The following is a 13,256-nucleotide window of genomic DNA, read 5'->3' as shown; positions in this document are numbered from 1 at the left end:
ATATCTCTCTTTTTTTTATGTGAAATAAATAAATATCCTCTTCAAACAACGGTGGTAATTAATTCCCACGATTTTCATTACAGACAAAGTTGGAAGTAAATGGTCAAAACACCAATCACTAATCAACACGTGTTGCCGCCGATTATTTTCCGTCGACTTAACCTCCAATTTCCTCGGCAATGGTAAGCAGCCAGCCCTTTTGTTCTATGCATATGAAAAATAAAATAAATAAATAAAATACTCCGAAATTTAGGGGCTGACACGTGTTTGGCTCACAGTTAATCTGAGCCCACGGCAAGAGAAAATTGAAAATCGCCACGTGATGTAATATAGATTTCTTATGGTCAAAATTTGATTTTAGTCCTTCTACTTTATTTAAATTTGGAATTTAGTCTTTGTGCTTTAATTTTATATAATTTAACTTTTTTGCTTTTATAATATCATTAGTTAGTCCAAATAATTAATACAGTTAACTATTTTAGTTAAAATTTTGCTTCTTTCTTCGTTCTTTGTGTTGCTTTCCTTGATTGAGCAATATTACACTATGTTTGGTTGGGTGTATTGGATTAGCCAATACACCCCTAATCCGTGGGCCCCACTTAAGCCCCTCTTAAGCAGTTGTTTGGTTCAATGTATTGACTAATACACCCCTAATACGTTACGGCCCTAATCCCCGAAAATCTCTGTTTTCTAATCCCTGGCTCCTCCTCAGTTTACATCCGTTTTAGTTTCACACCCTAATTTGCCCTCTGTTTCCTGGGTTTGTCTCTCCTTTATCTCCTTCATTGCTTGCTTCGCCTTCGGCCAGTAGCCCCAATTTCTTGCTTCGCCTTTATCTACTTTCTTTGTTTTCTGTAACATACTGAAGTTTCAACCCAGAAGCCCCAAATTCTTCTCCTTTCTTTCTTTGTTTTCAGTAACAGACCCAGAAGTTTGCACCTAAGTGTTTTCATTTAGGGCATATTATCGGTCCGTATTTCATAAGATTTGAAGGAGGGACAATTTCCTTACTTGCCCTCTAGCTCTGGCTCTATATGCCAACCTCATTTTCGTTGCCATCCTAGCCATCCGTTTTGGGCGTCTAATATATATAGCCAATTGGTTCAAATTCAATATCTTTCAATGCAATAGTTATATGACAAATTGATCTTTTATTATATAATTCTATCCTTGAGCGCTCGAGGTTTTAGTTATTTTAGAGTAGTTCTCTCATTTACTATGATTTAACTAATGAATGAACTCGTTTCATTGAAACCTTCATTGTGAAGAGCATTTGCTACTACAAAATAAACCAATTTTAAAATGGGATAATATGCTTGATAAGACAAGTTATGGTATCATAAGTGTTTCTTCATACAAACTTCTACGAATCTAATCTGTTATTCTTCATGTTTTACGAGCAAGTTCCCTTTTAACATGCCGACATTTCAATTAGAACAATTCACTGTATTAACTATCAAAACTAACTTATGAAATTATAAAAAATTAGATAATTAAAATATAGTAACTAAATTAGTAAAAGCATCATGGAGTCCCTTATACTAAGAGCGAGATTGCATTTTGCCCCTTTTACTAAAAAAATAGGCAAATTCATCCCTATATGTTAGATCAAAGAGCATACTGATCATTCTGTAAAAATTCCATCCATTTTGCCTATTAAAAACTAATCCTTATATGTCGCTAGCCACACTAGTTTCAACAATAAAAGCAGATGAAATTTTTAACAAAAATGACTAATTTGCTCATTTGTTGTGTAAAGGGAGTAAATTGTAATATGACTTCTTGTATAGAGGTTTTCATAGTACTTTTACTGAAGTAAACCCAAAATTAAGCATAGTAAAAGGACCAAAATAAAAATTTGACCCATTCCGTCCAACATCTTGATACACGCAATTCAAAACCCCCCTCTCCAAGAATAAAAGTGCAGAAAGGCTACCCTCCCCAAATACCGACAAATAGCAACTAATATACTACGAATCTTCTTGTTCAAATTACATGCTATATAAAATGAACAGAACCCACCACCACCATTCCCACACATAATACCTTCATCAAAAGCTAACAATGGCTACCGCCACCAATAGATTGTTCCGTACATCAAACAAGCCATTCGGTCATGTTTTCTCTTCTTCTTCATGGCCTTCATCGCCGGTGAAAACCATGAGGTACACAACAAGCAAGGGAAGAGTTGATAATAAGAAAATTTGTGGGAATAATGAGAGGAAACCGCCGGCGGTTTTCAAGTCTTCGGCGGGCACTACGACGGTGGAAACGGCAGCCGACATAAAGAGAGCTGATTGGGGGAGAGAGTTGACTTCTTTCATGGTGAAGGCTGTGAATGGCATGCGTGAGATGGTTATAAAGCCGGTGTTGAAACTAAGACCTTGGAGATTTCATGTTCAAATGGTCATTGAAAATGGTATCCTTAATTGTAGATTCTTCACCATGTTTGCTGTTGTGGGATCTTTGCTTGGATCTATATTGTGTTTCATGGAGGTAATAATTATTACATTACATGCTTTCAAGGTTTAAGGTCTCTTTGGGCCTAATTATACTTTTAGCCCCTTTACTATGTTGATAGTTTGATATGATTTGGATCTTTTACTTTTGGGTTAATATAATTTCGAGTCCTTGATCTTGATATTTAGGTCCATTTTGGCACATGTACTTTTTTTTGTCTACTTTAGCACCTAAACTTGGCAATTAGGTCTTCTTTAGTCCTTGATAAATGTAAATGTTTGATGATGCGGCACAATCTTAGAGTGCCACATCATTAATTTTTTATGGAATCCAAGTTCAATGACCAAAATGGACTTGGTTTTCAAGTTCAAATACTAAAGTAAATAAAAATATAAGTACCAAAGTAAACTTAATTACCAAGTTCAGGGGCTAAAGTTATATTAATCCTTTAATATTATAATAATATTAGTAGGTAGAAATCATTAATACCAATAGTTACTACTGTTAAGGAGATGATGTGAAGCTTTTTTTTTTTGTAAATAACCTTAAGCATTTTTTAGACATCTATCATAGTTAGACTAGATTTTCACATGGCTCCAACTCACAATAGAAAAAAGATTCACGTCACCATTTTAACTACCACTATTTTTAATCTGGACCTGCTAATAATATTATAAGTAATTAATCTAAAAGGGTTAAATCCTCAACTTAAGTATAGCAGAAGGGCTAAATCCATAATTAGACCTACCCTAGTTTTTATGTAGAATGGTGTTTTCATTGTGAAAAATGACGATCAATTTTGCAGGGAAGCTTTCTCATTGTGGAGTCATATTTACAGTATTTCCATAGCTTATTATCAAAAAAGTTGGATCAAGAACATATCATCCACCTTCTAATCGAAGCCATCGGTATCTCTCTTTTACCAATAACATACATATATTGTCTCTCTCTATACATATATATATATATATATTTCATTATTTATATACATTTTTGTTGAATTTTTTTGCAGATATGTTCTTGGTTGGAACCGCCATGCTTATTTTTGGGATGGGGCTTTACATCATGTTTGTGGGTTCCAAGACTTCGAAAGGAGGTGCTCCACTTCCAAGATCTAATTTGTTTGGTCTCTTCCATTGGAAGGTACTTTCTTCTATACGTTTTTCGGGTTAATTGCACCACGCCCCCAAATTATAGAACAAATTTAGTAATCCGTGTCAAACCCAAACGGACATTTAATACTAAAGTTGATTGCCTACATGTTACACAAATATCTAGCCCCTATATTAGAAATTAGATCGCACTTTACCCTCTTTACTCAAAAAATATCAAATTAGTCCATATAAATCAGATCAAAGAGCAAATTAATACTTCTATTAAAAATTTTATCCATTTATATTGTTAAGAATTGATCCTTGTACGTTAGCATGAAATACACATGGCACACCACATGTCACCATCTGGTTATTTCATCATACACGCCAATTTTTAACTATAGGAATGGATAGAATTTTTAATACAAAGGACCAATCTATTTCTTGATCTAGCATCAAGGATTAATTCGTCCATGTTTTGAGTAAAAATGACAAAATACAATCTGACTCCTAATATAAGACTTCCATAATACTTTACTCACATCCTCATAACTTATACAACCCTATACATAGTAAGCTATCATTATCCGAACCCCCTAGATACCCTCAAATGATCAAGGAAACTAACTATCTTTCCCAATTTTCACCTCCCACCGGAGAACCTTATTTAGGATTTGACCACAGTTCGCGAACTTCTAGTAAAATTAAACATTTTTACATGATCCATTTTTTCAGACACTCCCAGCTTGGGTTGAAATGAAATCAATTTCACAAGCAAAGTCAAAAATTGGGCATGCCATCATGATGATACTTCAAGTTGGAGTTTTGGAGAAATTCAAGGGCATACCAATTGTTACAAGCTTGGACCTTGCCTGCTTTGCTGCTTCAGTATTTGTTTCCTCAGCTTGTATATTCCTTCTGTCCAAGCTTTCACTTGGCACCAGCATGGGAGATTAGATTGGCACCCACATATACTATATATACTGATCATACATTCACAGAAGAAAAAAATATATACCTTTTATTCTTTTTATCATAATTCATTTTATAAGTAATATATATATATATAGAGAGAGAGAGAGAGAGAGAGAGATGGTTAGCCAACACCAACTTGTGGTTGATTTTTACCCCCTTCTATTAAAATCATGGGTAGGGGGCAATATGTGATTCATTGTAAAGGAATCTCTATTTAATAATCAAATTTATGGATTATATATTTCTTTGATTTTGATTCACTGTAGCATATATTTATTTTGATAAAGGTGTAAGGGGTTGTCCCGATTTGAAGTTGAGACCTATTGTAAACAAGAACTTAAACAACACAAGTCATTTGTCATTACATCATTGGCTAGATGATATATACTACAACATATATAAGATTATATCATATTGTCTTGAAATGAGCTATGACGAAAGATATATATATATATTTGCACAGACAGAGCTGAAGGATCCCAAGAAAATGACAATATTAATGTCAAAATAGTAAAAAGAATGGGAAAAAATAATCATAAAAATCAGATTAGATGTCAGTGAATTGCTGATCATACTGTACGAAGTATATAACTTATCTCTCTTTTTTTGCTTTTTGATGGTTCCAACAGACTGCAGAGAACATTACTGACCTGCATATCCAGATCTCAGAGCAATTAGTAGTTATCTTGGTTAAATTTGAAATGAAATATAGAATTTGTCTTGCTCAAGTTTGCTAATGATATTCTACCAGTGATCAGCAAGGCTAAGAGAATAGCAAAAGCTAACATCAATTTGTCAAAGGCTTAGCTTTGCGTATGTGGCCCATGCTATTAACAAGATCTTTGCGTGTGCAGACAGGGAATGCATTGATGTTCTTAACCACTTTCAACCGCCAGAGAACATATGGAAAGCTTAATTGATCCCTCGAAGTGAAACGAACAACCTCGTTAAACCATAGGCACATTAGCATATTTGTCAGATTTGTATGCTCCCTCACAATGACAGAGGCTTCATTTAGAGCTGCATATGGAAAGAAACAAAAATATAGCAAAAGGCATATCATTTGCAGTCATCTAGACGGGATCCAAGCAATTATATTTCTTCACATAAGAAAAAGGTCATAATGGTCTAGTGGCTTCCTTCCAATTACTGGCCTCACTCACATTTGAGGTTGGTCTATAGCTAATGCCAACATGCTCAACCGGGGTGCAGAGCCTTAGGCAAGACCCAATTTTATCGACCCTTGGAATGGAGCATGGATAAAAGCTAGATATGCATAACAAGTTTGCAACCCTTGAACACCGAGAGTGGTGGTGGACTCAACAATGTCAACTGGAGTGGTGATTGAATAATGAAAGCTATATTGTGGTAAAAATAACATGGATGCCCCCGTACTAGGAGTCAAATTGCATTTCGCCTCATTTTCTCAAAAAGGGGCAAACTAGCCCCTAACCGTTAGATCAAAGAGCTAATTGATCCTTTCTATTAAAAATTTCATCCATTTCTACTATTAAAAACTGGTGTAGTAGACGGAATGACCAAACAGTCACATGAGGCACGCCACGTGTACTTCATGCTGACGTACAGAGACCAACTTTTAATAGTAAAAATGGAAGAAACTTTTAACAAAAGAACCAGTTTACTTTTTTATCTAATGTACAAAGACTAATTTGCTCATTTTTTTAGTGAAGGGGACAAAATGCAATTCGACTCCCAATACAAGAGCCTCCATGTTACTTTTACCCTATATTACTTATGGGCTGAAATTATGAAGGAATGCTAGTTGTGCATCATCACTCCACCATTGACATCTAATATACTAATGGTTACTTGATGTTGTGGTATCTTTTACACATCTAAGAACAAGAAGACAGAAGAATACCTTTCCTTCCATTAAATCTCTTGTCTGCAGGAAGACCATCCTTACGATACTGAGTAATTTGCACCTCAACTTCTTCTGGTGTTGCTTTGTGTTTCCTGACAACAGCCTTTGCCTCGTCATAGACACTACTACGAGCTCCATGCTCTGAAATGGCAAGCACAGAATTCGTACGCAAAAGAAGTGCTTCTATCACACCTAAAGGATCCCTCCTGAATTGGGATTTTGAGTCTACCCATATAGAATACTTTGCATGAGGAAAGAGCCGATGCGGCAACATCTGATAGCCAAAAACTCGATAATATGATCTTCATGAAAATTCTCGGCATATGTATAGATTAAAGATGCGAAGGATCAAAGTAAACAACGGTGAAGAAAACAGCCATTACATGATGTAGGCTGATCATACTTTCTCTAAGACCGTCTATGAAATTTGAGGACAAAATTAATTTTAAACTACTGACTGCATGTATATATGAATATAATGATCTAAAGTTTCCAACAGAAGATATTGAAAAGTACAAAAAATCTATTATTTCCCTGTTTATCTACACTATATATGAATCATACCTTGGGAATTTTCCCATTCAACCTTTGGTCTACGAAAGGAAGGTTTTTCACAATCACGATACGCCATTTCCCTATAAATCCATCGTCACCAATCTTATTGCCCTGTAATTCTTGTGCCGCAAGTGTAATTTCATCCCAAAATGCAACATAGCAAACCTACATCAACAAGGAGAACAAGTTAAGCAAAGATTCAAAATCTTGAACATCTAATCCCAAAAGTAAGTCTTCAGCATCATTTACGATCTCACCTTTTTAAGTGATGCCTCTGACATTCCTATAGGTTGATAAAGATCATCTCCACCACCAAACGCACAAGTAGAAACCGCAACTTTGCAACTTTGCATATAACTTTTGTCTTCATCAGATATTTTAAAACCACCATTTTCACTATAAAAACCGCAATGTATAACGGCAGTCTCATTCACCTGACCAAACAATTTCCATACAGATATAAGCATAATCTATACATTGGGAAATAAAAAAAAAGGCCATATTTTTGCAAGTTTAACATCAAAACCTTAAAACTTTTCTCTCTCTCATCCATGGTTTGATGTCCGGTGAATAGATTAAATCGTGTGTCGTTAATACGCTGCCAAGAGTCGGTAGAATCCCCGGCACCATATGGAGTTCCTTGATCCGATAGGTACACTAGTCTTTTAACAAGATTACTACTTGATTCTTCAGTCAAAGGAAGCTCCACGTGCTCAAGTTCCTCAGCTGGTAGAAGCTTCAAGCAACCTGATAAATTCCAAAAACATTGCCATTCATTCATTCATTGACCTATACACACACACACACACACACACACACACACACACACATATCCTACTTTGGTAACAATTTTGGACACAAAAAATGAAAAGATTTCACATTTCATTATAAATAAAGCTGGAAAAAAGTGGGATTTCAATTGATTGATATTCTACTCACGTTCTCTAACACCACCGACAACATGAGTGGTTGGATCTAACCGGTTCAAATTGCTTAGTTCCTTAACTTTACTTATGGGTTCTTTGTTACCCAACGAACCGGGTTTCTTCATTTCATTAACTCCCGAGTTGACAGCCAAACCGGGCTTTTTACCGATCCTGGTGGCCTCGAAAATCAGAAGGGCGGCGGCCGGGAGGAAAACGAGGAGTATCCAATACTTGACGAACCAACGAATGAGTAGCTGAGTGCACTCCGTCTGGCCACGCTGGTCGCCATGTTTCTTTCGTTTCCGTCGGACCCGAACCCGCATTCGACCCTGCTCATCGGGATCGTCATCTGAAACCGAGATTGAAATGCTGTTGTTATTGAAGATTGAAGAGGACATTTGACGAGGAATGATGATTGAAAATTGAAAAGAAAATTTCAAGAGATTTGAATTGGAACAATAGGAATTAAATTGGGAATTGGGGTTTAGGGGGGTCTAAGGATTTTGAGATCAAAATCACTGGCGCTGAAAGTCAGGAACTTTAAAACTCTCTGAATCTATAATCAGCTGCTAACTTGTTTGTGTTTCTGAACACTCTTTATTATTGGGCTTTCTTGATTTAAATTGGGCTGTCAAAGTTTATTTAAGCTCAGGTTCAAGCCGTAATTTAACGATATGTATGGTAGATCAATGTATCGATAACAAAAAAAATATTTTTTAAATTTTGGTTTGTAAGTCTTCGGTATTCTAAAATTGTTTCGTAAAAAAATAAAATAAAACAACAAAAAAGAAGAATAAGAACTTTCAATTGGTGTAAGTTGTACGAATAAAAAATGTCATACGTTAATGACTTTAATAGCTCAGTTATTTAAATTAGACCTGTCTATGATACAACTCGACCTGAAGGTCCACACGGAAAGTGGGTTAGGCAAAAAATATAAACCAAAAAAATGGCCTTAAAAAATGGGCCTATGGACCAGGCCTTCGATAAGGTTTTTTTTGCCTAGATTTAACTCGAATTTGTAAAAAAAAATGTTGTTTTGCTGCTGTTATTTAAGTATAATTTTTTTAAAAATTTATTTTTAATTTGTTGAGAAGTATTTATTTTAAGTTTTTAGTGTTTTAACGTATTATATTTTTATATAAAAAATAAAATAAAATAAACTTAATACGAGCCAAGCTTGGTCCGAGTTTAGATAATCCGGATTGAATTTGGGCAAAAATTTAGACCCGATTTTTGGGTCGAACTGGATCCGAACTTATCAAATGAGCTTAAAATTTTGTTAGGTTCCAACCCAAATCAATCAGACCATAGAGAGATCAAATTTAAACAAAAACTTTTGCATAATTGAATGTAATTTTTTTAAAAATTTCTTCTATTTTCTTCTGGTCGCATTCAAAACTTATTTTCTTTATTTATTTTTCACCCATCACCCATTATTTTTGGTAATTGTGAATGCATTTGGTATAACTAAATGTACATTCATGAAAATTAATTCTTGTTGTAACTCTCAAGTTGGAATCATATTTCTTTCCTTGAAACTGGAAAGTGCAATGTAATTCTTGACACTTGGTCCTACACGCATATGCATTATTTTCAATGCTTTCAGCTTTCTTTCATTCTTTCCACATACTTTATTGCTATAGTCAGAAGTTTGGTTCATATGCAATTATGCATACAAGCTCAAGTCGTCCAATCCATTGTTAACACTAACTGGAAACAGTAGCTTTTCTTTGTTTACTCGTTCAGGCTGATCCAAATTTATGTGAAATTGTTTCTTTCTTTGTCTTTGAATATCCATAGTTGGTTCCTTAGTTACCAATTGCTACTTTCCTGGTTGTGAAATTTTAAGAAAGAGAGGACATGGCAGAGGCATTTCTTTCACCCCTTGTCGATACCATGTTGGACAGCTTGAAGTCGTGGTCCTTGAAAGGGCTGGAACTTGCTGGGAGCCTCAAAACAGAAGTTGCGAGTCTTGAAAATACTCTTACTACTATCCAAGCTGTGCTCCAAGATGCAGAGGAGAAGCAATGGAAGAGTGAAGCTATTAAGAACTGGCTTGGGAAGCTCAAACAAGCAGCTTACGATCCAGAAGTTGTGCTTGATGATTTCAACACCGAAGCTCTAAGTCTTAGTGTGGGTTTGGATGGGCGATTGGGTGCGGTGCGGTGCGTTTAGCTTACTTTTTGTCTCACGCTACAGTATCGCTACAGTATCTAATCTCACCGCCACCGCTGTTTTTACACTAACCGCAGGTAAACGCACCGCCCATCCAAACTCACCCTTAGCCTGCATACGGATGCAAGAAGCCAGGTAACCGCCTTCTTTTCTTTGCGGACTCCGCTCATGTTTCGCTTAGATATGGCACGTAAGTTTAAGGATGTAAGGGAGTAATTAGATGGCATTGCTGGGGAGAAAAGTAAGTTCCACTTGAGACAGGGTGTGGGAGAAGCCGAAATTGAACGGAATGAGGATAGGCAAACCAGCTCCCTTGTGAAAGAATCGGAAGTACCTGGCAGAGCTGATGAGAAGGAAAAGACGGTGTAAGAAAGTGAGAGGAGAAGATTGGCCCAACATAGCCCACATTCCATTCATTGAAATCCTTAACTAGGTGATTCTCTACTTTTGAATTTTAATTTTAAATAAGAATATTCATAGTTTGAATCACATTCAAGAGTTATGTAAAAAGGATTTGAGCATTACATTTTTGTGAATAAAGATCTTTACATCTGCGGTATCATTCATTCATATATGTTATTAATAGTTTTCATTTGATGAATCTGGGATATAATTATCTAAATACATTTTCAGGCAAAGAAACATTGGTGAGTGAAGAATTTTGTTAAATTCAATGATCTATTCTGCGATTTCAAAAAGAAAAAGAAACATTGCATTAAGTTTATAGGCCAGTTCTATCCCCCATAAGAGTAGGTAAGAATAAATAGATGGCAAATAATTTTAGCGTCTAACTTCTTATGGTCATCACACATTACTTTGTTAAACTCTATTATGTATCTGTGCATAGGCATGTTGTTGGTGGCTTTGTTGGCAAAGGTTCAGCTGTTGGGGTTTTGATTTCCTTTTTAGATTGTTTTAGGCTTAAGTTTCATTACACGTGAATCTTAATTAATGTCCTTTTGGATGGTATTGTTTTGTCAATTACATTACACAAATTTCATGTAGAGGAAACTATTTTAAATGCACTTAATGATGAAAATTTGACTCGAATAAATTTTTAACAAAAAAAATCAATTTAGTTATTGATCTAATGTAATAAATAGGGCAAAATGCAATCTAATTCATAATACATATGCCTCAACTGTACTTTTACCCTTTAATTAACAATAGACTGAGGATCAACATTCCTCATATGAAATGCAAGAGAAATGTTCATAAGCACAACCAATCAAGAACAAGATCTGCATTGTCAAAAGGGGTTCTTCTACAATTTAGAAATTTTGTAAAAAAAATTCATCAGCAAATGTTACTGAGAAGAAAAGATTTTCTACAAACCAACCATGAAAGCGATGTATATATATCCCCGGTTTTCCATCCACTTAACGTTTGGAAAACTGTGGAGCTTTACGAGCCTTCTCGAGACCAACTTTCTTCCTCTCCACCACCTTTGAATCTCTGGTCAAAAGCCCTTCTTTCTTCAACGGGCTCTTATGATCGGCACTCACCTTCAGCAATGCACGAGCAATGCCGAGTGTGATTGCTTGTGCCTGTCCCGAAACCCCACCTGTATGAGCTTTCACGAATACATCGTAACTCGTTTCATACCCCAACGTCACCAATGGAACATTTATGTACTGCAACCATAATGGGTTCCCTTGAAGATGCCACCAAAAATTTCAAAGCATTATATGGCAATTGCTAATCATACTTCTAAGCTTGTCTTTGGGTCTTATTTTTTTTTTCTTCTAAATTAGCCTAACACAAACATATTATCGAACAAGAAAGGCAACTATTTTTCTTCCCAAAACTTGAACTTTACTATGTTGATTATGTTATTTTTATGAAATAAGATTTGATATTTAATGAAAAATACTAATTGTATCCATCATTAAATTAAATTTTTTAATTTAAAAAATAAAATTAATAACTTTTTAAACTAGATTAAATCTCAAATTTTAATAAATTGAAAGAATCAAACCTATATAATTAAAATCAACACAAGATAAGTTTTTATACAAGTTGTATTTTTTAGTGTATATTCTTCTCCTTGCTGCTCATTCCATTGATAGATATTCATAAAATTTTACAAAATTTATTTATAAAATCCAAGATAATATTCAGAAGCAAATTTGACAGTAAAGTAAGGACCTTGAAATTTACAATTCATTCCTTTTATAAATAAGTTTACCCTTTTAACCCTTTAAAAATCGTAAAAATTTATATTTAAAATTTTAAAAATAATAAAATATGAAAAATATTTTAATTTGCTCTATCATTGAACTTATCAACTTAATATTAAATGTTGTACTTTGTTGGCAATTGCATTCACTATCTTACATCTTTTAAAGGATTTTATTAATTCTTGACACTTGGTCCTACACGCATCTGCATTATTTTCAATGGTTTCTACTTCCTTTCATTTTTTCCACATACTTTATTGCCATAGTCAAAACTTTGGTTCATATGCAAGTATGCATACAAGCTCATTGCTAACCCTAACTGGAAACAGTAGCTTTTCTTTGTTTACACTTTCAGGCTGATCCGAATTTATGTGAAATTGTTTCTTTCTTTGTCTTTGAATATCCATAGTTGGTTCCTTAGTTACCTATTTGCTACTTTGCTGGTTGTGAAATTTTAAGAGAGATAGGACATGACAGAGGTATTACTTTCACCCCTTGTCGGTACCATCTTGGACAGCTTGAAGTCGTGGTCCTTGAAAGAACTGGAACTTCTTGGGAGCCTCAAAACAGAAGTTGCGAGTCTTGAAAGTACGCTTACTACAATCCAAGCTGTGCTCCAAGATGCAGAGGGGAAGCAATGGAAGAGTGAAGCTATCAAGAACTGGCTTGGGAAGCTCAAACAAGCAGCTTACGATCTGGAAGCTGTGCTCGAAGATTTCAACACCGAAGCTCAAAGTCGTAGCCTGCATACGGATGCAAGAAGCCAGGTAACCAGCTTCTTTTCTTTGCGGAATCCGCTCTTGTTTCGCTTAGATATGGCACGTAAGTTTAAGAATGTAAGGGAGAAATTAGATGCCATTGCTGGAGAGAAAAGTAAGTTCCACTTGAGAGAGGGTGTGGGAGAAGCTGAAATTGAATGGAATGAGGATAGGCAAACCAGCTCCCTTGTGAAAGAATCGGAAGTACTTGGCAGAGCTGATGAGAAGGAAAAGATAGTTAGTAT

The 13,256-nt window shown here is 35.3% G+C and overlaps 5 protein-coding genes across 5 annotated transcripts; 3 read left to right on the top strand and 2 right to left on the bottom strand.

Moving 5' to 3' along the window:
• The first annotated feature begins 1,953 nt into the window (after positions 1-1,953).
• Positions 1,954-4,770, top strand: LOC107935606 (uncharacterized). The gene is made up of 4 exons (XM_016868232.2): positions 1,954-2,496; positions 3,266-3,368; positions 3,473-3,603; positions 4,290-4,770. The coding sequence occupies exons 1-4, from the start codon at positions 2,065-2,067 to the stop codon at positions 4,509-4,511; spliced, it is 888 nt and encodes a 295-aa protein (XP_016723721.1). The 5' UTR covers positions 1,954-2,064; the 3' UTR covers positions 4,512-4,770.
• Positions 4,771-4,866: 96 nt separating this feature from the next.
• On the bottom strand, positions 4,867-8,485 carry LOC107935605 (probable hexosyltransferase MUCI70). Its single transcript, XM_016868231.2, has 7 exons — positions 7,909-8,485; positions 7,496-7,716; positions 7,227-7,403; positions 6,979-7,134; positions 6,412-6,688; positions 5,278-5,549; positions 4,867-5,179 (listed from the first exon to the last, which is right to left on the bottom strand). Exons 1-6 carry the CDS (start codon positions 8,291-8,293, stop codon positions 5,317-5,319), a joined length of 1,449 nt encoding a protein of 482 aa, XP_016723720.1. The 5' UTR covers positions 8,294-8,485; the 3' UTR covers positions 4,867-5,179; positions 5,278-5,316.
• Positions 8,486-9,758: 1,273 nt separating this feature from the next.
• Positions 9,759-10,442, top strand: LOC107935581 (putative disease resistance protein RGA3). The gene is made up of 2 exons (XM_016868206.1): positions 9,759-10,053; positions 10,294-10,442. Exons 1-2 carry the CDS (start codon positions 9,759-9,761, stop codon positions 10,440-10,442), a joined length of 444 nt encoding a protein of 147 aa, XP_016723695.1.
• A 1,010-nt stretch (positions 10,443-11,452) lies between these two features.
• LOC107935580 (30S ribosomal protein S9, chloroplastic) lies at positions 11,453-12,660 on the bottom strand. The gene is made up of 2 exons (XM_041096399.1): positions 12,553-12,660; positions 11,453-11,707 (listed from the first exon to the last, which is right to left on the bottom strand). The coding sequence occupies exons 1-2, from the start codon at positions 12,658-12,660 to the stop codon at positions 11,453-11,455; spliced, it is 363 nt and encodes a 120-aa protein (XP_040952333.1).
• A 63-nt stretch (positions 12,661-12,723) lies between these two features.
• Positions 12,724-13,249, top strand: LOC107935579 (putative disease resistance protein RGA3). The gene is made up of 2 exons (XM_041096397.1): positions 12,724-13,126; positions 13,227-13,249. The coding sequence occupies exons 1-2, from the start codon at positions 12,724-12,726 to the stop codon at positions 13,247-13,249; spliced, it is 426 nt and encodes a 141-aa protein (XP_040952331.1).
• The last annotated feature ends 7 nt before the right edge of the window (positions 13,250-13,256 follow it).

The sequence above is a fragment of the Gossypium hirsutum genome, chromosome D06, assembly GCF_007990345.1.
Source record: "Gossypium hirsutum isolate 1008001.06 chromosome D06, Gossypium_hirsutum_v2.1, whole genome shotgun sequence".
Classification (NCBI taxonomy): Eukaryota; Viridiplantae; Streptophyta; class Magnoliopsida; order Malvales; family Malvaceae; genus Gossypium; species Gossypium hirsutum.
Note: the sequence above shows the minus strand (reverse complement) of the source record. Positions and strands in the feature narration are given on the sequence as shown.